Genomic DNA, 26,296 nt, shown 5'->3' on the forward strand with positions numbered 1-26,296 from the left:
TGATCAGATTTTCTGTACTGCACTAACAGCCAATCATTTTCTCTTAGAGCGCATTCACATGAGAAGCGGAGGAAGTGTTTTTGTGCCTACTGTTTCCTTTCCTGTTTGACCTTTTCAAAGCTCCTCCAATGAAACGACCTGTTTGATATGACACAGTAAAATTGACTCAGGTCGTATGAACAAAGCTTAACATGACTGATAGCGCTTTTCCACCAAAAGAACCCTGGTTCTTGAACCGGTTCAGGTTTCTTCGAACCTTGGTGTTTTGTAGCGCGTTTCCACCAGTTTATGAGAACCAAGCCTGCATCATCAACGGTGGGTGTTACACAATGAAAGTAAAGAGTAACATGATGGTGGAGCGTGTAGATTACCTGTGGGGATTTGTGCTGTTGTTACAGATGTTCATTTTTATGCAAAAAGCATCGATCAGCTATCGGTGATAAGAAGACGTGTTTGTCTCAGTTCTTGTTTTCTTTAGTTCATTGACGTCACGTTTCGCTCTCGCCGTGACTCTCGGCACAAATAGCCGATTTGCTCAGCGCTCGACTTGAGCGATAAAACATCACTAAAGTTCCACAACATGAACAAACATCTTCACGTGTGGTGTTTATGAAGCTCGGGGTTCTGAATTTGCTTCTCGGGAGAGTCGGAAAACTTCACGTAAATAAAGCGTCACGTAAAAAATTAAGTGTAACGTGGCTGATTGTACTGACAGTACGACATAGAAACATTAAATTTCTCTCCGTTATTACTGGTTATAAGTGCTCTGTACTGCCCAAATTCATCGGTCGTTGTTTTAGTACAACAAGCCACGTTTTATTCTGCTTTATTTTTCACGTTAAGCATTTTTCGTACAGTCCGGTTCACGTTTACCACGTCATATTAAACAGTTCATCTTTTTTAAGGCGCTTTGAAAATATCAGCGGCAAATTGGATCAAAATCCAATCAGGTGAACTTTAAAAGATAAAAAATGCAGCGACAAGCTCCATATGAGACACCAGCACAGTGGTTTAGCAAAGCACCCAGACCTCTACACTTTGACACGATTACGTCATGATTCGCGCTGAAAAACCCAGTATTCTGAGGTTCCAGCTTGGCCTGCTAGTTCTCTGTCTCTAACCTCTTTTTTTCGGTGGAAACACTCGGAACCGGTTCAAAATCAAGTTCGCAAACCGGAACCGGAACCATTCGGTGTCTGTGGAAAAGGGGTATTAAGTGAGGAATTTGATTAGTGGAGGAACTTATGAGCAGTAATAATTAAAAGGAGTTTAGTGCTCCTGTCTCCTTCTTTTAATACATTAAACCACGTAAATCTTTTTTTTTTTTTTAACAATAAGCGTCTCAGACTCTCAGAAAAGCTGATTCTGATTCTCACAGTTTCTCAGAATCTCGAGCTGTAACACAAGTTTAAAAGTGAAACAGGAAGGAAAATCCAGGTAAACACAGATACATGAGGAGCTTTCAGACTGGATCTGATGCTTACTCCACTCAAATGCAGATTCGTCACATATTCGCACTTTGATGATGTTTTACTGCACCGCTCAAGCCGAGCGCTTCTCATGTGAATGCGCCCTTACTCTTTATAATACTCGTCCTCATTCTCACACGTACATGTTACACACACGCCCCTCAGACCCCACCGCACAATTAACACGAACCTCACCGCACGTTAACACTACTAGTTTAATCACAGCAGTGACGGGCACCACCTCAGTGCCAAGGCTGGCAGACGTGCAGCGTACGTTCTGTTAAGTCTGCGCCTCTGGAAGAGGCAAGCCCGGTTCACAGGGCATCGTGAGCGGAACCAGACCCCTCGCCCTCCGACACAGCATCCCGTTGCTCGCCCTGGCGGCTGCCGTCTCGCCTCCGTTGAGATGCCTGTACGGACGGAGCGAGGGGGGTTGACGAAGGGCGGGAACTCCACGCAGGCACACGGAGGGAAAGCTGAAGCCTGCTAGACAACAGCTCGGACAGGAAATGACCTCGTCCTGTTCCGCGGGGGGCGGAAGTTGACTGGTGGTGCGGTAGCCATTGAGCCTCGCCCAGGAAACCTGTCCGACTCCCAGCATGCCATTGTTGTTGTTTAGTCGAGGAAGAGGAGGGAGGGAGGGAGGACCGTTTGATATAGGTACCGCCCAGGAGGAGGACGAGGACAAATAAGAACCGCTAAAAAGAGGCTTAACGTTTGATCTAAGGGCGCCCTCTGCTGCACTGGAGCCTTTATAGTCTAAAGGTTTTGAGCCATACAGTCCTTCTTCCTCGCCTTTTTCCTCTTTCTCCTCTTCCTCCTCCTCAACCCGCTCCAGAGACACCATCTCCAGATCCAGAACCGAGTCAGAATCCTGTCCAGCATTCTCTGACCTTCCCGTCCCCTTCTCAGTCTCGTCCTTCTCCGCATCCTCCTCCTCTTTATTTGCACTTTGAGTCTCGGGCTCGTGGAAGGAGTTGACAGGACGTCCCAGTTCAGGCGTGCACGGCAGGGACTGGCACCTCCGTGGCGGCGTTCGAAGCATGGAGACCCCGCCCAGTGGTGGAGAGGAGCAGGGCTCGGGTAATGGCGGCAGGGTGAACGTCAGGGAGATGAGAGACTTGCTGGGAGTATCGTAGAGTTTGATGTGACCGCCGTTCAGGTCGTGGCGCAGGGAGAACGGGTTGAGTCGCACAGGCGTACCCACGCATGGACTCGAGGCCGGCGGCAGCAGAGCCGACTGACTCCGCGCCAGGCGCTGGGTCTGGCAGGGTGAACTCCTCCTCCTGTAGGGACTTTTATCAGCACCAATGGGCTCTGGGGAAACAAAAGCTGCTGGTGAGACACTGAGGGATAAAAAAGAGTTTAGCCTAGAGGTTAAGGTACTGGACTAGTAAGCAGAAGGTTGCTGGTTCAAATCCCACCCCTATTGGGCCCTTGAGCAAGACCCTTAACCCTCAATTGCTTAGACAATTGACTGTCAGAGCACTGTAAGTCGCTTCAAACAAAAGCATCTGCTAAATGCTGAAAATGTAAATATAAAGAAACTTATATTTATATATGTTTCTTACTTTGCAGCAGCAGTTTAGGGAAGGCCCTTTCCTGTTCCAGCACGACTGTGCCCCTGTGCACAAAGCAAGTTCTAAAAAGCCCTGACCTCAGCCCCACTGAACAGCTCTGGAATGAACCGAAATCAACTGAGGTTTTTATGACCGACATCGGTACCCAGCCATACAAATGCTCTTTTGACTAAATGGACACTTGTTAAAAGCTTCTTCTTAGAAGAGCGGTTCTAAGTGTTGGAGTGTTGTAAACAATTTCTTATCAATATTTTTCAATAATTATTAATGAGATGCTTAATTTATTGTATTTGTAAAAGAACTGTATGGTTCACATTAACTGGTGTGACATTTTAAAAAGCAAAAATTAGAAGAATATTGTTACAGTTTATGGAAATTATATTGCGTAGTGATGAAATAAACCAACATAAACTCATGCTTTAAATGAAAAAGCTGAAGCTGTTTACTGCTAAAGGTTAGAAAAACTAGTCTGTACTTAAAGAAAAAAAAAAGCCCACTTCTCTGTTTGCTTGTATTTTTGCATTAGATCTTTATGCTAAATTTAATATAATACAAATGTGTGAAAACGTAACTGTTCTCTTAGTTGCTTCAACCAACAAACTAAACGTAACTGAGTACATTAGAGTAGACGCACCCAATCTCGATTACTGACAACAGCCCTGTTAAATCCAGCACTCACAGGGTCTGTCTGAAACCTATAGATGCATGTTACATCATCCTACACTCCTGAGAAGAGGGCGTGTCTAAATTCTTAGATCCCTTGAAAGGCTCCTACTGAGGCGCCTTAATTCTGAGTGATTAATAATTCTGACGTTAGCTGGCGTGCTAGCGGGTTGTGCCGCCTAACTGTGTTAGCTTAGTAAGCTAAAACTGCAGTGACGTAATCTGCGTACTCGCTGTCTAAGTAGAGTGTCTAAATAATCTGAATTATGAGCTTGATGTCTTATTAGAATCCTCTCTACTGAGGCAGCTGATCAGGTAGGTAGTAGGCAGCAAGGCAGCTTACTGGGTTCTCAGACACACCCTTAGAATCATTCCAGCAATGTACCTAAAAAGGCCATTTTTAAATATAATAGTATGCCCCTTATATTTTATAAAGTTTCGCTTACCTAAGATTACTGGTGTCTCAATCTTTACACTCTTCCTTTCAATCCTCTCCAAGGTTATAACAATATCCGAGAAAGAGGGTCGACTCTCTGCACACATCTAGCAGGTAAGAGACAAAATGTACAGTTTAACACATGAGAGTGCAGAATAATTAGAAAAAACTACAACCCCAAATCAGAAAAAGTTGAGACAGCATGGAAAATGCAAATAATAAAAAAACACAGAGCATCACATTCCAAAAAAAGTTGGGACAGTAAAGCATTTACCACTTTGTAATGTTGCCGTTCCTTTTCACCACTTAAAAGAGGTTTTGGCACCGAGGAGACCAAGTGATTTAGTGTTTCAGCTTTTATTTTGTCTCGTTCTTTCTGCAAACACGTCTTAAGATGTGTAACAGTACGGGCTCGTCGTTGCATTTTTAATTTCAAAATTCTCCACACGTTCTCTGTTGGGGACAGGTCAGGACTGCAGGCAGGCCGGTCCAGTACCCGTACCCTCGTCTTCCGCAGCCCCGCCTTTGTAATGTGTGCAGCAGGTGGTTTTGCATTGGAAAAGACGACGTCTTAAAGGCAGCACATGTTGCTCTAAGATCTCAATGTACTTTTCTGCAGGTCAGTCAAAGTAAATGTAAGTAACATGGCATTTTTTATTTTATTAGTTTTTTTTTTATACTGTCCCAATTTTTTCTCATTTGGTGATGTAAAACATAGTATGTAAATATTCAGACCCCTTTGACTCTGACCTTCCTTAATTGATTGTTAGTAATCTAATTATTGCACTGTTTTTATCTGCACAGTTTTAATTTTTCATTAATATCTGACAAACTATCAAGAGGTCTGAATACTTTCTGAATCCACTGAATGTGTGTGTGTGTGTGTCTTACATTACAGCAGTTAACAGCCAGGCTGAGGAGAGCTGGTGGACAGTCTCCCACCATCTGCTCAAAGGCCTCCACGTCCAGTCCGAAGTCCTACACAGAGACATTCATTCATCACGTCCTTCATCAAATATCAACTGTAACTCACTTTAAAATAAGTTTAACATTTTAACAAACAATCAGATCATTTAAGATGGGATTATGTGTTTTTGGGTTGCCATGTAGAGGAGATCTACAACAGTTAATAAAATACTCAGTTTGAGGACCTGATCAGAGCTGATTGGCAAAACATCTGAATATGTGTATGGGGAGAAACAGGCCACATGAGCAGCACAAACTTGCATCTGTAGTAGTATTGAAATGAGAGGTTTTAAATGTCTGACATGTTGTGGGGTTGAAGCAGTACCTCTGTACGTGGGAGCACATCTGGATCGGCCTCAATACGAGCAATGATCTCACAAAGGATGATCCCGTACGCGAAAACATCCACCTGTCAGGGAAACGACCAACGCAATATTGTTTACAAGCAAATCAAATAATGTTTGCTGGATTCTATTCCACAGGGTCTCTATGCAGTGTATTTGTAGTTTCTACAAACTAATCATGTAATTTCTGACGGGAACTTCAGTAATCGTCACGTAAACTTCAGAGCGTTGTGTTGACAGTGATATTTGACCGTCCGGTTGTTTCTAGTGTAACGAGCACACTAATGAAGCATCGCCGTGGATCTTATATTGTGTATGTAATATGGAAACATACGTGATTTTATAGACAGGAGGTTTGTGTTGTGTTTACAGTGTGTTGTATTGTGCTAATTAGTTATGTAAAAGTAAATTCATTTTCTAGTGAATGTTGGTGCATTTCTGGATGATCTCTGGTTACTTTCACACTGTTGGCTGACATAATCCCACTCGTACTGTTTGCTTTTTTCAGATAACACGACTGCTGTCTTAACCCTCAAGTCACACAATGACTGAAGAGTAAATTCTACTGTCAACTTCCTGTGTATTGATGAACCGTTTATCACTTCTCACTACACAGTCTATGGTTTGGATTCTCACTTAAAAATCGAATTCCAGGAATCAGGTGGAGCAGCAGAAAAACATGCTAGCAAACTAAAGCTGACATTTCATAATGCTCTGTACAGAAAGGGCCATGGTCGCCTCCATCCATTGAGGAGACTGAGGTCCTTCAAAGTGTGCTGACCACTGCTTGGATCCTTTTATGACACTGTGGTAGCATCAGCCATCTTCTATGCAGTGGCGTGCTGGGGTGGTGCAATCTTGGAGAGAGACAGAAAAAGACTGAACAAGCTCATTGAGAAAGCGAGCTGTCTTGAACTGTCCTCTCGAACCTGTAGAGGAGGTGGGAGAAAGGAGGATGGTAGTCAAGCTGTCATCCATCCTGGACAACACCGCACATCCACTACACGAGTCTGCGTGTGTTAGTTAGCAGTAGAAAGAAAGCAAAATGCAATTGGGTAATTGGATACAACTAGACAGCCCCGGTTCTGGACCGCTTTGCTTGGGGGGGCAGTAAAACCCAGGTGCGTCGTAGTGGGGGTCAAAGTGGGATAGAGCCACCAGGGCCCCAAATCGGGGGAGGGCCCCAGAGGGCATAATGAGAAAAGAAACGTAGAAACAGAGCACCCGATGTGGATCGGCAGTCCGGCAGACGCGCCTGGTACATGCAACCGAGCGCAGGTTCACCAAGGGGAGGGGGGGCGTGGCAAACGCGACCGAGCGCTGGTTCACCAAGAGCGGCTGCGGTTCGAAGGGGGCCCACGGTCACTTCTTGTGCATAAGGCCCAGAATTTGGTGCTACGCCCCTGCTTGGGGGGGCAAAGACACAATTTGGGGGGGCAAAGCCCCCCTCAGCCCCCCCCTAGCGCCGGCCCTGCAACTAGATTTTAAAAATTGGCAAAAAATGCAAAGAAAGTTAGTCCATTTTATAGGGAACTACAAGGGTGATTGGAATGCACCTTTAATAAAACATTTAAAGCTTTTTAAAATTATTTTCATAAAAATCCTTTAAAATGAAAGTCCAAGGGCCGTTGTTAAAGAAAACAATTAACAATCAGTATAACTAATACATAAAGATTCATCTGGCAAGCGTCACTTGAAATGGTCATTTTTTAAGAGAAAATGAGAAGCAGTTAAAGGTCATCGAACAGGTTTTGCTCTGCAGGGTAAAACAAACTTGCAGAACTTGACATTAGCGATACCTTCTCATTGTAAAGCTCTCCTCTCAGCACCTCCGGAGCCATCCAGTAGGGGGAACCCACCACAGCCAGAGGCTGCTTCTCCACTCCATCACTACAGGAGGGAAGAACACAGAAGAACAGACAGGTTAAAATGACGATGGGAAAAAAACATGCACACTGTCCAAACTCTACCTGAATCAAACATTTTTTAATCTCACAATCAACAGATCTGAGAACTATAAAGAATGAATGAATGTTTCTTACCTGTAATCAGGAATTTTCTCAGCAAGACCAAAATCTCCCACCACAGCTGTAAACACGCTGCTGTTCTCACAACGCACCAAACAGTTCTGTAAAACATAACAATTATAGTTTGTATAGTAAAAATGCACTTTAAACTTTAAAGTCTGTCACCATATAAATTCACTTTAGTTGTACTGGTGTATTTTTGTACCTTGGAGGTCAGGTCTCTGTGAAAAATGCCCTTGCTGTGCAGGTACTGGAGACCGCGTGCTATGTCCAGAGACAGTCCAGTCCTCACAGCCCATGATAGATATATATCACTGTCCAGCAGCTGCTCCAGATTACCTCCGTTAATGTACTGAGAGCATAAGGAAGAGAGTTTAGGTTTAAATGTATATCCTGTACTGACAGAATGTCACAGGTTTTACTTACAAGTGATCAAAATCAGCATCTTACCTCAGTGAGAGCATGGAGCTGTCCCTCATGAACACACACCCCCAAAAACCTGGTAACAACAATACACACTTATAACCAAGGGTGTAGGGGGGAATAGTGTGTGTGTATGTGTGTGAGAGTGTGCGTGTGTATATGTGTATATACTGTATGTGTGTGTGTGAGTGTGTGCATGTGTATAAATATCTGTATGTGTGAGTGTTGTGTGAGAGTGTGCGTGTGCGTGTGTATATATCTGTATATATGTGTGGGTGAGAGTGTTGTGTGAGATTGTGTGTGTGTGAGAGAGAGAGAGAGGGAGTGTGTATGTGTGTGTGTGTACGTATTAATGTGTGAGTGAGTGTGTGCGTGTATATATATATATATATATATATATATATACAGTATATATACTGTATATATCTGTGTATGTGTGTGTGTGTATGTGTGTGTGTGTGTGAGAGAGAGACAGAGCGAGAGTGTAAGAGCGTGTGTGTGTGTGTGTGTGTGTGTGAGAGAGAGACAGAGCGAGAGTGTAAGAGCGTGTGTGTGTGTGTGTGTGTGTGTGTGCACATGTTTTTGTATCAGACCTGAGAATGTTGGGGTGGCAGAGGCGGTTCATTAGCTGCACTTCTCTTAGCATGTTAGCTTTGTTGCTGGCCAGTGTGTTCATCTTCAGAGCCATCACCTGTCCTGTGATCCTGTGCTGTACCTGAGGATCACACACAAACACCAGAACATCAGGAGATGATTCCTCAAGAGCTACTCTGTGTTCTGAATATCACAAATTAAGTGTAACACACTGCAAAAAAATTTGTTTTTGTCTTGGTCGGGATTTTAGGGAAGTATAAGATAGAGGTTATTGTAACACCGTGATAGCACCACATTCTGTCAAAATAGCTCCACTGGTGAATTATTTTATTTGTTGTTATTATTGTTTAGAACTAAACACTGAATTGAAGGTAAAAAAAAGATCTGACCATTAATGCATTTGTTAGTCGTCTTGTAGCTGCTGATTTTTTATTAGAATTCAATAACAGTTGCATGGTTATTGATACATTTGTCAAATATTTTATACACATTAACATGGTGCCACCACTTACTTGAAATTACTTTGCCGCCAAGTGTTTTCTTTTTTAAATACCAAAATATGGTCACCCTATCTTAATGAAATGAAAAATTAAGTCCATCATTATCCTATACGTGTGCGTGTTGGTTCTAGTCAACAAGTCCAAATGGACAATCAACTTTTGGGGTTAGATATGTCTCGTACCGTGTGATCGTATCTCGTTCCATTAATCAGAACACCAGACAAAAGTACAACACTGGGTGCAATATTTGGAAATGGAAAAAGAGGCTGGTAGGCGCTCAGGAGGTACAGCGGGCTATCACGCTGGTCTGAATCTCTGGCATGCTATAGGCAGGACAAAAAAAACCTCAATAAAATCCACAAGTACGAAACCTTAAGATGAACCAGGCTCAAAAGGGAAACCCACCCTCCTCAGTAAGATAAAACTGACATGTATCGAGAGAACTGGACATTACCCATCAGCATTACCCACATGCCACGGTAGCCCCTGTCCTGTTTACTGTTCTTTGGTAACAATTAGGATCGTCCTGTTCCTCTTAGTCCCAGAGAACACCATGTCCATTAGAAAATAAACATTAAAGATCGACTCCTACGACCAGAGCACACGTTTCAACATTACGCCTGTCTGTCTGCTCACCTGTGTTCTTGATAACTTCGCACAGGTGTTCTTGATAACTGCACAATATTTCCTTTGCCCTTGTCCCAACCTTTTTTTGGAATGCGCTGCAGGCTTTAACAGTGGTCAGTATCTATCAAAAGTGGTCCAAGGAAGGAACAGTGGTAAACCGGCGACAGGGTCATGTGGGGACGTGGTGAGCGATCCAACAGACGAGCTACTGTAGCTCAAATTGCTGAAGAAGTTAATGCTGGTTCAGATAGAAAGGTGTCAGAATACACAGAGCATCACAGTTGCAGGGCAGTTTAGGCAGCAAAAGGGGGACCAACACAATATTAGGAAAGTGGTCATAATGTTATGCCTGGTCGGTGTATATATGACGGATCTTCAAAAAGCTTCCACACTTTTATATTTTGGTTGTAAACGGTGAGGGCAGGAGGAGTCCGCCGTTAGCTCTGACTCTGAGTCAACATTTCTCATATCGAGTGCAAACAACCACTGTTTGATGTAGTGTTAGCCCACTGTTATATGAGGTATTTTTAAACAAGAAGGAAGTGCAGATGAAAGCCGCCCGGTTTACACTCTACACTAGCTTTATAAAGTCCACAAAGCAGTATCAGTACTGCAGGTTACTTATTACTCATGTGAACAAAGGATAGGAGGTCAAACTATTCTGACAAATATTATCAGTTAGTGGTGAGAAGTCGAGGTGTGGCATGATTTTACTGAGAACTGATCGAGAGCTTGCATAAGCGTTTATCTGGAGCCTCCATTTTATATATTTGTTATCTGCAATAGGCATAGCTGAGGCACCTGAATTGAAAAATTGCAAGGGGTGTCCAAATATTTTTGTCACATAGTAAAAAAACAGTGTAACTGTTTTATCCTATTACGTTATTTATCATGATCTACTTTTAATTAAGGTCTAGTTAAAATTCACCTACAACTGATTGATCTCACTGACCATTTTAATGCACTGTTCCCCAATTGTCCTACTAATTCGAATCGTCCACCAACCTAAAATATCCAGCCAACAGCGCCCTGTGGGCAGCGTCCTGTGACCACTGATGAAGGTCTAGAAGATGACCGACTCAAACAGCAGCAATAGATGAGCGATCGTCTCTGACTTTACATCTACAAGGTGGACCAACTAGGTAAGAGTGTCTAATAGAGTGGACAGTCAGTGGACACGGTATTTAAAAACTCCAGCAGCGCTGCTGTGTCTGATCCACTCATACCAGTGTCAGTGTCAGTAATTGTAGAACTACAAAGTGCTCCTATATGGTAAGTGGATCTGATAAAATGGACAATGTGTGTAGAAACAAGGAGGTGGTTTTAATGTTATGGCTGATCAGTATATATTGTGATTATGACCTGCTTTACCACTATAAACAGGTCAGCAAAATATCCAGCAGTAGATACGTTTCTATTATCGTACAGTATATATCATCATATCAGCCTCCAGGACCGGTGAGATAGCAAGTGAAGCATGTTTAATCATGTTATTGTGGAAAAACACACACACACACACACACACACACACACACACACACTCACTCACACAAACAATGTGCTGATGACATGTGTGTGTGCTTAGGTCTGGGATGTAATCTGATTAGGTTAATAAATAGAATTAGTGCCTCCTGCAGTCATTGTAGACTCTGAAATCGCACTAAATACAATTGTACACATTTTAGGTACAGACGGTGGGAAATTAAATGAATTTTCGTAAATATAAGAGAAGAAAGAAAACGTGCTGATGTACAGTACGTAGTGTACGTAGTATGTGAAGCTCTTAACATACGATCATGCACTGAGAAGTGTGTAGAAATGCTGAGAAGACAAAGTCAAATCTCCTGCTGTTTTGCATGCTGGACTGGAAAATGAAAGAGTAAAGCCTACAGTGCTACATCACACACATGTCATTTAAAATTAACACTTTAATCCAAAGAGCAAACATGGCAAACCTACTAGCACACACACACACAACTTCATTTTATACTTAAAAACTATTTTTAAAAAGGTTGAACATTTTGACCTTAATTGACCTTGATTATGGATCTAAATGTTCAGACGACAAAGAAAACCACTACAAAAGCAGTTGTGGTCTTGTGGTTAATGTACTGGACTAGTAATCGAAAGGTCGCTGGTTTAAGCCCCACCACTGCCAGGTTGCCACTGATAGGCCCTTGAGCAAGGCCCTTCATCCTCGATTGCTTAAACAATAATTCTTCAATGGTCAGGACCCCCACAGAACCACCACAGAGCAGGTATTATTTAGGTGGTGGATCATTCTCGGCACTGCAGTGACACTGACATGGTGGTGGTGTGTTAGTGTGTGTTGTGCTGGTACGAGTGGATCAGACACAGCAGCGCTGCTGGAGTTTTTAAATACCGTGTCCACTCACTGTCCACTCTATCAGACACTCCTACCTAGTTGGTCCACCCTGTAGATGTAAAGTCAGAGACAATCGCTCATCTATTGCTGCTGTTTGAGTCGGTCATCTTCTAGACCTTCATCAGTGGTCACAGGACGCTGCCCACGGGGCGCTGTTGGCTGAATATTTTAGGTTGGTGGACTATTCTATTCTCAGTCCAGCAGTGACAGTGAGGTGTTTAAAAACTCCATCAGCGCTGTTATGTCTGATCCACACTATAGCACCACGAGCCTATAGCACCACTGACATACTAACCCAGATCTCGGCGGTGGTGCTCTGCACATTCTTTAAACAGGATAAGGTGAAATGTTTAAAATTTAACCCATTAGTGCTTGTGGGCATCTGCTTGACCGCCAATCCTGCCACAATGCACGAATTCACGTTGCTGGTGGGCTGGCGTAGTAGAGCACCAATATTTAATTTACATTTACAGCATTTAGCAATGCTGTATCCAAAGCGATTTACACTACATTTACATTTACATTTTCAGCATTTAGCAGACGCTTTTATCCAAAGCGACTTACACAATGAGCAATTGAGGATTAAGGGCCTTGCTCAGGGACCCAACAGTGGCAACTTGGTGGTAAGCGGGGCTTGAACCGGGAACCTTCTGTTTACTAGTCCAGTACCTTAACCACTAGGCCTTGGTTTCTTCTCTTGTGATGATATTAGTGCTGTAAGTAATAAACATGTTTAATAGTAAGTATATTCACACATGGCTTGTCACCATTGATCTTTATTGCCATTATGATTATTTCCACCACTGGGGAAGGGGGGCATTGGAAGCTATAAGCTACTAAGTAAAAGGATATAATAGTAATATTAATATTAATATTAATAATAATAATAATAATAATAATAATAGTAATTATAGTATTAATAATAGAATAATAGAATGAAGTATCTAGGACAGATGTTATATATACACACTGATACACAGCATAATTTTACATTTACATTTGCATTTTGTAGACGCCTTTATTTAAAACGACTTACACCGATCAGCCATAACATTAAAACCACCTCCATGTTTCTACACTCACTGTCCATTTTATCAGCTCCACTTACCATATAGAAGCACTTTGTAGTTCTACAATTACTGACTGTAGTCCATCTGTTTCTCTGCATGCTTTATTAGCCCCCTTTCATGCTGTTCTTCAATGGTCAGGACCCCCACAGGACCACCACAGAGCAGGTATTCTTTAGGTGGTGGATCATTCTCAGCACTGCAGTGACACTGACATGGTGGTGGTGTGTTAGTGTGTGTTGTGCTGGTATGAGTGGATCAGACACAGCAGTGCTGCTGGAGTTTTTAAACACCTCACTGTCACTGCTGGACTGAGAATAGTCCACCGCCCAAAAATATCCAGCTAACAGCGTCCTGTGACCACTGATGAAGGTCTAGAAGATGACCGACTCAAACAGCAGCAATAGATGAGCGATCGTCTCTGACTTTACATCTACAAGGTGGACCGACTAGGTAGGAGCGTCTAATAGAGTGGACAATAAGTGGACACGGTATTTAAAAACTCCAGCAGCGCTGCTGTGTCTGATCCACTCATACCAGCACAACACACACTAACACACCACCACCATGTCAGTGTCACTGCAGTGCTGAGAATGATCCACCACCTAAAGAATACCTGTTCTGTGGTGGTGCTGTGGGGGTCCTGACCATTGAAGAACAAGGGTAATAAGTATGTAGAGAAACAGATGGACTACAGCTTGTAACACACAGCTTTACCCACTAAGCACCTACAGTCTCTTGTAGCATAAAGGAAGAAGAATAACTACAGTATTTACAATATTTTACCAGCATAGTGGGATAATGACCTCACTGATGCTTTATGAACTTTGATTTAAGCATAACACACTTAATGCACAGAGACTTACAGAGAAGAAAAGTCCAAACCAAAGTTGTTAGGTTGCAGCACAACTGTAGTACCAATTCTTCAAAAAAACAAAGCTATAACATATTTGTTGTTGACTTTACACTGAAACACCTGTTTGACATCGCTAGTAAATGTGTGACAGTGTTTCCTTACCTTAAAAACTTCGGAGAAGAAACCGGAGCCGATCTTCTCACAGAAAAAGTCGTCGATCCGTGCCAGGCTGGACACGGCGCTCCGCAGAGCCCGGTACGAGGAGGGCCGCATCCGGTTGGGCCCGTGGAGTCCGTGTATAGGAGGCTCCCAAACCTCTGTATAAGTATCATCCTGATCCATCATGAGTGATGGAGTTACGATGAAGTCCTGCTGGACACTGGCTCCATGGCTCAGCAATAATCAAAGTTTAGTTTAGTACAAATTTTAATCCCGTTACAGAAGTTGGACTAGGCTTGGATTGTTGTCCGTACGGTCTGAGCTCCGGAAAGCTGCATCAATAAAGATGATAAAGATTTATACCCAGAAGTTCTGTGAAGTTCTGGAGAAGTTTTCAAGATGTAAAGATACACCTGACATCCGTTGACGTGGCAGATTTATGTTCCATTGAGAAATTATTTGCTTAATCATGATTTCCAACAATGAGAGTGAAATCTGGACCGGTTATCCTCACACCGCTGACCGTCCTCCTCTGTGGCCCTCGTTCGCTTTATCAGTCCCAGATGAAAACACGTCCACCCTGTTGAAAAAAAACAAGATCAACGTCAACCTACAAGCATAAGTATGAGGGATTTTCAAAAAGTTTCCACACTTTTACACCGATCAGGCATAACATTATGACCACCTTTTTAATATTGTGTTGGTCCCCCTTTTGCAGCCCTATACATAACAAACTGTGATGCTCTGTTTATTCTGACACCTTTCTATCAGAACCAGCATGAACTTCTTCAGCAGTTTGAGCTACAGCAGCTCGTCTGTTGGATCGGACCACACGGACCAGCCTTCGCTCGCCACGTGCATCAGTGAGACTTGGCCGCCCATGACCTTGACGCTGGTTTACCACTGTTCCTTCCTTGGACCACCTCTGATAGATACTGACCCCTGCTGACCGGGAACACCCCACAAGAGCTGCAGGTTTGGAGATGCTCTGACCCAGTCGTCTAGCCATCACAATCTGGACCTCGTAAAACTCGCTCAGATCTTCACGCTCGTCCATTTTTCCTGCTTCTAACATCAACTTTGAGGATAAAATGTTCACTTGCTGCCTAATATATCCCCCCACTGACAGGTGCCGTGATGAAGAGATCATCAGTGTTATTCACTTCACCTGTTAGTGGTCATAATGTTATGCCTCATTGGTGTATATTTTGGTTATAAGTGGTGAGGGTGGGAGGAGTAATCGGTCATGTCTGAGAGACTGAGAGACGCTTATAGTCCAGATTTAGCTCAAAGAAGCTTTAAGAGGAAGAAGATTTTCATGGGTTGATGATGATGTAAAAGCGGCGCTGCATCAGTGGCTACGAGCTCAACCAAAAACGTTTTTGCTGATGGCATTAAAAAGTTGGTACAATGCTGGGAAAATGCATTTACATTTACAGCATTTAGCAGACGCTTTTATCCAAAGCGACTTACACAATGAGCGGAACACGATGAGCAATTGAGGGTTAAGGGCCTTGCTGAGGGACCCAACAGTGGCAACTTGGTGGTGTCGGGGCTTGAACCGGCAACCTTCTGCTTACTAGTGCAGTACCTTAACCACCAAGCTATCACTGGATCAGAATGCATCAGAATTCTTAATAAATAGAGTCAGAAAAGTGTGGAAATGTTTTGAAGAACCCTCGTGTATTCTTATCAACAGAACAGCAACCGTAATTATAGACGTATTGCTTAGACCATCTTTTCCTAATCCAATTGGGACGGTGCAAATTCTCTTGGGACGTTAGATATAATTTAGCTTAGGAATAATATAATTACAGTCTGAGACTGGCATTGGTAATTTGGTACAGCTTTAATGGATTTATATCCTACTATCTATCCACTGAATCTGTGCTGTATGTGTGATTACCACAGACAAGAATATCTACACATTTTCCTGGACAGGGGAACCTCGATATAACGGACTAAAAGTGGGGAGCACAGGTCCATAAAATTGATTTTTTGGGGGAGGGGGGGGGGGGGGGGGGGGGTTGCGAAAAAACACGAAAACACAGCACTATGCAAAAACATGCATATATGATAAACAGTAAAATAAACAACGTGAATAGATCTGTAAATATGAAATGTAAAACCTGTAAATAAATATTAAAATTGATGTACTGTATTACTAGGGAGAAATTTCATAAATTAATACAGAACCATATTCCTCACATACGCGAGTCACAGAAAGTTCTAACTTTTCAGTAATACTTAGATGCTCCTCTTACTAAGTATTAGAACTTGCAAAATTTAAGAACAAAACACTTAGAAAAAAGGCGAGAACAAAGCGAGCCTCCCGACAATATAAAGCCTATCACTCATGTAAACAGAGGGACGTGCGCTGGCTAGTGGACAATTACTGAACTATTGGTCTTGGTACAGTTCTTGCAGGAATTTTAAACAGTCGGGCCGGACATTCGGGTTTCCAGATTTTGTCGGTTAAATCTGAAATCTGTTAAATGGAAGTTCCTCTGTACTTATAAATACAGAGAATCTCATGAGTCGAGTTGTGTGAGCAGTGGTGTCTTTATTGTTTAATTTCTCTCCTATTGATTAAGTCCTTAAGGGTGTTAAGTCCTCCAGTTTTAATCTGCCACTGTTGGCTTGTAACTTGATTGTAATTTGCTTCGGTTGCCTTTAAAATCAATCTGGATGAAAACAAGAATACATCGTTTACATAACCCTCAATGCCCGAACAACTGCCCTTAGATGAATATTATGAGTGTTTTGCAAGTGAAGATGTTTTTTTCAGTACATGAGAATGTGTAGAAATTGTTGTTCATGGTAAACACACTGGGTTTAAAAATGCTTTCTCATATTTTAAACATGAAAATACTCACTGTCCATGAAATGGTCCGTCTAAAAAGTCAAATTACAGCTTCTACTATACAGTACTAGATATTCTATAACATAACTGTCGCCTCACAGCAAGAAGGTCCTGGGTTCGATCCCCAGGTGGGGCGGTCCGGGTCATTTCTGTGTGAAGTTTGCATGTTCTCCTCGTGTCTGCGTGGGTTTCCCCTGGGTGCTCCGGTTTCCTCCCACAGTCCAAAAACGTGCAAGTGAGGTGAACTGGAGATGCTAAATTGTCCATGACTGTGTTGGATATAAACTTGTGAACTGATGAATCTTGTGTAATGAGTAACTACCGTTCCTGTCATGAATGTAACCAAAGTGTAAAACATGACGTTAAAATCCTAATAAACAAACAAACTATAACATATCTGCAACCTTTATTTAGTTTATTCCTCACTATGTATAGCATTAAGCCTTTTTTTTATACAGCGTGTCCCTAAAGTCTGGACACATAGGCAAAATGCGTATTTTCAATAAAATTAAATTATTTCATTAGTATATTAATCAATAACATGTTCAATGTTTTTTACAGTATTTGTGATGCAATATGTGTATTTTAGTATTTTAGACCCGGACCGCCCCACCTGGGGATCGAACCCAGGACCTTCTTGCTGTGAGGCGACAGTTATGTTATAGAATATCTAGTACTGTATAGTAGAATCTGTAATTTGACTTTTTAGACGCACCATTTCATGGACAGTGAGTATTTTCATGTTTAAAATATGAGAAAGCATTTTTAAACCCAGTGTGTGTTTACCATGAACAACAATTTCTACACATTCTCATGTACTGAGAAAAACATCTGCACTTGCAAAACACAAATTCCAGAAAACGCAAAACACAAATTTGTATTTTTGTTTTCATCCAGATTGACTTTAAAGACAGTCTAATCAAATGAGGGTTCAGGCATTAATGGTGTGTAATTTAGTGAACATATAGTTAGTGATATTTCCTATGTGTCCAGACTTTAGAAACACCCTGTATTATATACCTACATACCGCTAAGATCTGGTGATCCAGGGTTTGAATCTCAGCTGTGCTATCGGCCGGTCAGGTGTCTGCATGGATATGATCGGCTAAAACAGCCTAGCCACTGGGACGTGCACTTGTCAGTGCGCTCTTAGTGCTGGTCCCAAGCCTGGATAGAAATAGTTAGGTTGCGTCAGAGAGGAATCTGGCATAAAAACTGTGCCAAGTCTGACATGGAACCATTACAGTGCATAGTCTAAGCAATTAAGGGTTAAGGGCTTTGCTCAAGGGCCCAACAGTGGCAACCTGGCAGTGATGGGGTTTGAACCAGTAATCTTATGCTTACTAGTCCAGTACTTTAACCACTTGGCTACAACTGCCAGATCTGCTGAAGCGACCCCTATATACAGGGGCATCAGAAAGGAAAAAAATTAGGTCTTAATTTATACATCAATAAAATTTTTCCTGTTTTACATGAACGAGACATTTACTGTTGAACTTCTATTGGAAAAAAAAACAGAGAAACTTGATGAAATTATTGTGATTATTAAACACAGACAGGGTGGCTCGGTAGGTAGCACTGTCGCCTCACAGCAAGAAGGTCCTGGGTTCTTATTGTTATTATTATTGTTATTATTATTATTATTATTATTGTTATTATTATTAAGTTGTTATTATATTAAGTGCAATAAGAAAGTTTATGAAATACCTTTTTTTTTAAATTACCCACTAAACTAACCTATTAATTACTTATTTACTAAATAAAAATTCATTATAGTCTTTGCCTAATTCATAATAATAGACACCTATATTTTGCCTGAACCAATACATCACAAATGATTGATTTTTTGTATAATTATTTTTATTTGTATTTAAAGCTTTGGAAAAGAAATGTGAACTTTTAGATCATGTCACTGCTGGAATGTTACAGAACCTTAGTTAGTTGGGTTAAGGTCTCAGCTCAGATGTGATTAATACAAAACACATTTACATTTTCAGCATTTAGCAGACGCTTTTATCTAAAGCGACTTACAGTACTGTGACAGTGAATCGTCTAAGCAAGTGAGGGTTAAGGGCCTTGCTTAAGGGCCCACCAGGGTTCGATCCCCTGGTGGAACGGTCCGGGTCCTTTCTTCCCGTGTCTGCGTGGGTTTCCTCCGGGTGCTCTGGTTTCCTCCCACAGTCCAAAGACGTACAAGTGACGTGAAATTGTTAATGACTGTGTTTGATATTAAACTTCGTCATGAATGTAACCAAAGTGTGTAAAACATGATGTTAAAATCCTAATAAATAAATAAATAAACACGGACAGCAGATGCTGGTGGGATTGGGTTAAATGGATCCAATCTGGCAACCCGCTAATATCCTAGCCCTATGGAGAGGTTAAACTAAAGGTGTCTATATAATACAATATTAATATATTATTATTATTATAATAATAGATTATAACAAATGTAGTAATTGTGGGTGTATATAATGTTATTATATTAGAGATGTAGTAATGTAAGAGATGCGCGCATTCGGAGCGTCTGTGCGCAACTAACGTGAATATCTGGATTAATCCTGACCATTCCGCGTCTGTAGTATTTAAATCTGATAGACATATATATGTATATAATCAGACCTACTTAAAAACAGTATTTGAATCAGACAGCAGACGGATGAATGCGTGATGCCACCGGGACTCGATTTAATACAGATGTATTAGAATAAAACCAGGCTCAGCTTCACTCATTCATTCATCCGCTCATGTAATGTGACGCGTTACCTGATTCTCATCTCTGATCATCTGCTGATTAAACCTCGGTGCCATTAAATCATCAACATCACGCGTTTTCCGCCTCGGCCCATCCTCGGTCCATCTGTCAGAGAGTCTCGGCCCCGGTCAGACGCCTGAACCGCTCGTCCTTCCCCTGCGATCATTGGCCGCAAACCGGGGCGCGTCTGTCAGAACGGGAGTGACGCCGGTTCTGCATCGCGCATGCGCCGTGCCAGTCATGGCGCTCTTCAGTGCATGAGGCTCAATTTAAAATGTCCAATGACTTTATAAAGTAGTGCACTAGGTAGGGTACTAAGTCATGTAGTGTGTGTACTGTGTACTGCACTGGTATAGGGAGTAAGGACTCATTTTGGAACGATGCTGTTCCACTGACACGGTTTCGGTTCCAGCATCAGCAGAATGATTTACTGCAAAAATAAAATAATTAATTAATTAAAAAATAAATAAATATTACCACTAATAATAATAACACTAAACATTTTCATTGTTATAATGATGAAGATAATAATAATAATAATATCAACAGTAACAATAAAATATAATAGGAATAATAGTAATAGACATAATGATAATAAATATTTATAACAACAAAATATAATAATAAAAAAATAACAATTGACATAATAATAATAATAATAATGATTGAAAAAATAGAAATAATAATAATAAAAATATATAATAGTAGTTAGGTAGTAGTAATTATTATTGTAATTAGTATTGTTATTATTATTATTATTATCATTATTATTATTGGTAGTAGTATTAGTATTGTTATTAATATTATTGTTATTATTATTATTATTGGTGTTATTATTATTGTTATTACTATTATTATTACTATTATTGATGTTATTATTATTATTATTACTATTATTGTTATTATTATTTGTAGCAGTAGTAATATTGTTATTATTGTTATTATTACTAGTATTGTTATTATTACTATTATTTTTTTGTAGTAGTAGTATTAGTAGTATTGTTATTATCATCATCCTCATTATTATTATTACTATTATTATTTGTAGCAGTATTATTATTATTATTACTATTATATTATTGCTATTATATCATATTCATTGTTATTAATATACAGGTGCAAAAACAAAAATTATGAAATTCTTTTTTTCTAAAATTACCCACTAAACAAACCTATTAATTGCTTATGTAGTTAATACAAATTTATGATAGTCTTTGCCTAATTCATAATAATAGACACCTCTTTTTTCCTGAACCAATACATCACAAATGATAGATTTTTTGTATTATTATTTGTATTTGTATTTAAAGCTTTGGAAAAGAAATGTGAACCCTTGTATTGTCAAGCTGTTGTTCAGATTGCACAATGTTATAGAAAGAATTTTAGATCATGTCACTGCTGGCATGTTACAGAACCTTAGTTAGTTGGGTTAAGGTCTCGGCTCAGATGTGATTAATACAAAACATATTTGCATTTTCAGCATTTAGCGGATGCTTTTATCTAAAGCGACTTACAGTACTGTGACAGTGAATCGTCTAAGCAAGTGAGGGTTAAGGGCCTTGCTTAAGGGCCCAGCAGTGACAACCTGGCAGTGGTGGGGCTTGAACCGGTGACCATTCTGTTCTATTACCAGTCCAGTTCCTTAACCACTAGGCTACACAAATTGTCTTTTTTAAAACTCTAAAAATGTGTTTACTCGGGTCTTTGATATTAAAAGTAGTTTGATGATCTGAAGCATATAAGTGTGACACATATGTAAATAATTTTGATTGGTAGAACTGTCACCTCACAGCAAGAAGGTCCTGGGTTCGATTCCCAGATTTAGTGGTCTGGGTCCCTCTATATGGAGTTTGCATGTTCTCTGGAAGCTCCCGTTTCCTCCCAAAGACGTACAATCAGGCAAAACGGAGCTGCAAAAAATGCCCTGTGTGTGTGTGTGTGTGTTTGTGTGTGATGGACTGGTGACCTGTCCAAGGTGTTTCCTACCTTTCACCCAGTGAATTAGATCCACTGCGACGAATAAGATAAAATGATGATAAAACAATCAGTAAATGCTCAAAAGTTGCAAAATTATGTTAATTAATTTAACTTTAGAATAAGTAAAATGATATTAAGGTAAATTACCAAGACTAGTAGAATATTTAAAACATTTTACCTATATTAACAACTATATACCTATAATAAAAATTTTTTTTTTTTTTTATACTATTTGTACCATATTACATTTTATACTAATTTCTTATTAAGACATATAACATAACTTTGAATAAGATACAAAATGTAAAATGTTTTAGCACCCAGGGCACAACACGTCTAGTGTTACAACAGCAGAGAAGGAAAAGAGAATTATTTCCTCTTATCAAATTTCCTATTTTGTTTAACACATTTTATTTGTAACCTAAACAGAGAACAGTAGTGCAGAGACTGGACAGACTAAATCCACACTTCCTGTGTCCCTGCTCTCTGTGACCAACATTATTTAAATATATTATTAAAATCGAGCCAAGACACACCCAGCTCACGGTGTAGAGTTTCACTTTCAACTAAAGCCTTGCTTTCCTTTTCTCTCACAGAGAGCTTTATGTTATTTGCATTTTTCTTACCTACACCCCCCCCCACCCCCCCCCCCCCCCCCACCCCACAGTTTTACCTTTTTTATTTTTAAACATACTTTACAAGATTACTGGATAATTTATTGCATATTATTACTAAAGGCACATAAATGTGTTGCGTTTGTTTTAATATACCAGCACTTTCCTGCCCCCACCCCTAAATTAATGTTGCATTACATTACATACATACACAGTGACACCTAAAGTCCCTGATTAGAGTTTTATTAGTTATCAATGGCTTCATCACGTCCCATCATGGCCATTTCCATAACCCCAAAAAGAAGGACATCAGATCTCAAAAAGAAAGACATCAAACCCTAAAAAGGACATCAGATCCCTAAAAGGACATCAGACCCCAAAAAGAAGGACATCAGACCCCTAAAAGAAAGACATCAAACCCTAAAAAGAACATCAGACCCCAAAAAGGACATCAGATCCCTAAAAGGACATCAGACCCCTAAAAGAAAGACATCAGACCCCAAAAAGGACACCAGACCCCAAAAAGGACATCACACCCCAAAAAGGAGAACATCAGACCCCAGAAAGAAGACCCTCAAACCCCAAAAAGACCATCAGACCCCAGAAACAAGAACTTCAAATGCTAAAAAAGACATCAGACCCCAAAAAGGACATCAGACCCTAAAAAGAAGACCATCAGACCCCAAAAACAAGAACTCCAGACGCTAAAAAGGACATCAGACCATTAAACATTAAAAAACAGAAACAGAACATTAAACCCTAAAAAGAAAAAAACAGACCCCAAAAAGGAGGACATCAAACCTCAAAAAGGACATCAGACCCCCCCCCCCCCCCCCCCCAAAAAAAAAAAACAGACCCAAAAAAAGGAGAACATCAAATACCAAAAATGAGGACATCAAACCCCAAAAAGGAGAACATCAAACCCCAAAAAGGAGGACATCAAGCCCCAGAAAAGAGGGCGTGACAGTGGATAGTCAGGACCGTGTTTACAGCACATTTAACAAAATTAAAACCTTAATTGATTTAATTGTGATAAAACCAAACAACCTAGAGCATCAGCGCATTAATGAAGGTTCTACTCACCACATTTAGAGTCGACTTGTGATACTTCAGTACAAGAAGCATAAAATTCATCTTTCCTGATTCTTCCAAATAAAAGGGTGGTGAGCGACCACTCAGAGCTGGACGCTGTTTTTGGTTTTGGCGCGTCGACAGTGTTAACGATTATTAAAACTTGAGCATGTCAGGGTTGGACGTTCCTTAATAAAGTGATGGACGTCCTCACGGAAAGTGGCCACGTTACACCAATGAAATACGAGTGTTCGTAAGCCAGTGAGAAATAAAGAGTGGTAGAATCTGAGAGAACTCAGTAAAAACACTGTAAAGACTCAGTAAAGACTCACACTTAGGACATTGGGATATTTTGTTTATTTATTCTTTTATATCTTTGTTTATGATTTAATTTCAGGGATCTCCATTTGTTTGTTTTTCCTGTTGACGAAACTGCAATTAAAAAAAATTATTTGACCAAACCCAACACAAATCTGATGTGAGATGCAGATTTCATTTTATTTCAGTTGGATGGTCTGGTCTAGTTTTTCAATAAAATATACCATACCATTACCATACTGGTTACAGTGGATCATATCTAATCTACAGAAAGTTCAAATACAAATGAGTAACATATTCTTTTAGTAACATAAAGCTTCTAATGTGTGTTTTTGTGTGTGGTATGTCGGTCCCATCTGTTCAGTATAGCGGTACCTTCAAACTCGACGTCAGTTGGTTCTGGGAGTGGCGTTGAGTTTTAAAGACGTTGAGTGTCAAGGTATTTTTTCATAAGGATGTTTGGGAAACCAGTTAATGCGTCCATGGTCCCGTGGAACTGTATTTTTTTAAATGATGAGGTTGTTTTTGACACTTATACACTAAAAATAACACAAATATAATATAAAAACACTGAAACATAATTGAATTCAATAAAAAATACAATAAAAGCTGCACTTTTACTTGTTTCATTATGCTTCTTAATTCACACTACACGACTGATCGGCGATAGGGGGTTTCACACTACACCATCTATCACCAACTGGAATCGCAGGCGAGCTTCTCTGGTCTCCCAAACTACGTTTTAGCACGCGAGAAGTGACGAGGGGTTTAATGATACCACGTCCAAAAATGCACGTCAACAAGTAGCGAGCGATCAAAGTTTGTGAGCTGATGTGCAGCGTAAAGTCAAGGAGAAAAAATAAATGAATCTGAGTGGATTTGACTACGTGGTGATCATCGATTGTTATATAGTGAGTTGGAGGTTGGTGTTATGTTTTGAAGAGAACGATAAGGTCATAAATACTGTAAAACTTGAGTGTGTGCCCCTGTCCCACCTCCCCTGCGTTTCCCCTCACCCCGTATCTTGCGTTCTCATTGGCTGTTCGACGCCGCACTCATTGCCGGCTGTGTGACTCATATCCAGATATCTGACATGCCAGATATCTCTCTTCAGAGAGGCTTGGATCGAGTTGTTGGGTAGTTCACACATAGCGATTGAGAGCTAAGCTTCGATCGCCGAGAGAACGCCGAGTTGCCACCGAGCTGGCAAATCAGTCGGCGAGCAAAAATCAGGGCAAAAATCGTGTAGTGTGAACCAGGCATAACAAACCTTGGCTTATATTAGATTAATTACTATAAGGTGAGTGAGAACCAGTAGATTAAGGAAATCTCAGTTGGAGCTGAGATTTATTTCTTTTAATTTATTTCCACAAGAAAATAACAGAAAAAAGGGGTGACGAGCCAGAGCCAGCCAGTCTTCATTTAGCTGATCAGTAGCTCTAGGTTTATTTAGAAAGGAGCCCCTTCACCCCTGTTACATGCACTTCTGATAAACTGTAAGCAACTGTCACAGACAGAGGCTATGAGTGTTTTTATTTACAATACTTTACATTTTTGCAAGCATTTTGTGTACAGAGCAGCATATCGGTTTCTCCCAGTGCACTAAATTAACGAGAGCAAGAACAGAGAACCAGTCGTCCACTGCTTTTAGAGAAACTCACACCTCAGCTTCTGTTGTTATTCTTATAACCTTTTACAACCTTTTCTGGATGTGATGGGATTTAAAACCTCCCAACAGAAGTAACACCAGTTTGTACAACCCCAAATCAGAAAAAGTTAGGATGATATGGAAAATGCAAACAAAATAAAAACACAGTGTTCCTTACATTGACTTTTATTTGATGTCAGACAGGATGAACCTGAGATATTTCATCTTTTATCTGCTCAACTTCATTTCATTTATTAATAAACATCCATTCCTGCATTTCAGACCTGCAACACAGCATCCAGGAAAGGCTGAGAGTCTCTGATGAGTAAAGATGATCAGAGGATCCAGTTTGTCCACAAATGTGTGAGAAAATGATTGAAATGTTTAAAAACAATAAACCTCAAAGAAATATTGGAAAAGATTTGCATATTTCTTCCTCTACAGTGCAGAATATCATTAAACCATTCAAGGAATCAGGATGAATTTCAGTGTGTAAAGGACAAGGACACAAGCTTAATCTGAACGCTCGTGATCTTCCATCCCTCAGACGGCGCCGCATCAAGAACCTCCACTCAACACTAGCTGATATAACCACATGGGTGAGGGATTAGTTTATCAAACCTTTATCAAGCTCTACAATACAGAGTTACTGCACTAATCATACTTAACACTTTACTATGCAAAAAAGAAGCCTCATGTTAACCTTGTCCAGAAGCAGCTTCGACTTCTCTGGGCTCTGAGGCATCTAGGATGGACCATCACACACTGGAAACGTGTATTGTGGTCAGATGAATCAACATTCCAGGTTTTTTTTTTGCAAAAATGGACGCCATGTGCTCCGGACCAAAGACGAAAAGGATCCAGACTGTTATCAGCAACAAGTCCAAAAGCCAGGGTCTGTCATGGTATGTGGAGTGTCAGTACCAGGGTCTGTCATGGTATGTGTAGTGTCA

General features: G+C 40.6%; 1 protein-coding gene across 1 annotated transcript; it reads right to left on the reverse strand.

Annotated features, from left to right (window-relative positions):
• Positions 1 to 1,276: 1,276 nt before the first annotated feature.
• Positions 1,277 to 19,877, reverse strand: LOC134315210 (dual specificity testis-specific protein kinase 2-like). Its single transcript, XM_062996255.1, has 11 exons — positions 19,727 to 19,877; positions 14,101 to 14,677; positions 8,502 to 8,623; positions 7,936 to 7,984; positions 7,691 to 7,837; positions 7,501 to 7,586; positions 7,258 to 7,348; positions 5,440 to 5,523; positions 5,040 to 5,126; positions 4,159 to 4,255; positions 1,277 to 2,786 (listed from the first exon to the last, which is right to left on the reverse strand). The coding sequence occupies exons 2-11, from the start codon at positions 14,281 to 14,283 to the stop codon at positions 1,750 to 1,752; spliced, it is 1,983 nt and encodes a 660-aa protein (XP_062852325.1). The 5' UTR covers positions 14,284 to 14,677; positions 19,727 to 19,877; the 3' UTR covers positions 1,277 to 1,749.
• Between the last annotated feature and the right edge of the window lie 6,419 nt (positions 19,878 to 26,296).

Source organism: Trichomycterus rosablanca, chromosome 5 (genome assembly GCF_030014385.1).
Source record: "Trichomycterus rosablanca isolate fTriRos1 chromosome 5, fTriRos1.hap1, whole genome shotgun sequence".
Classification (NCBI taxonomy): domain Eukaryota; kingdom Metazoa; phylum Chordata; class Actinopteri; order Siluriformes; family Trichomycteridae; genus Trichomycterus; species Trichomycterus rosablanca.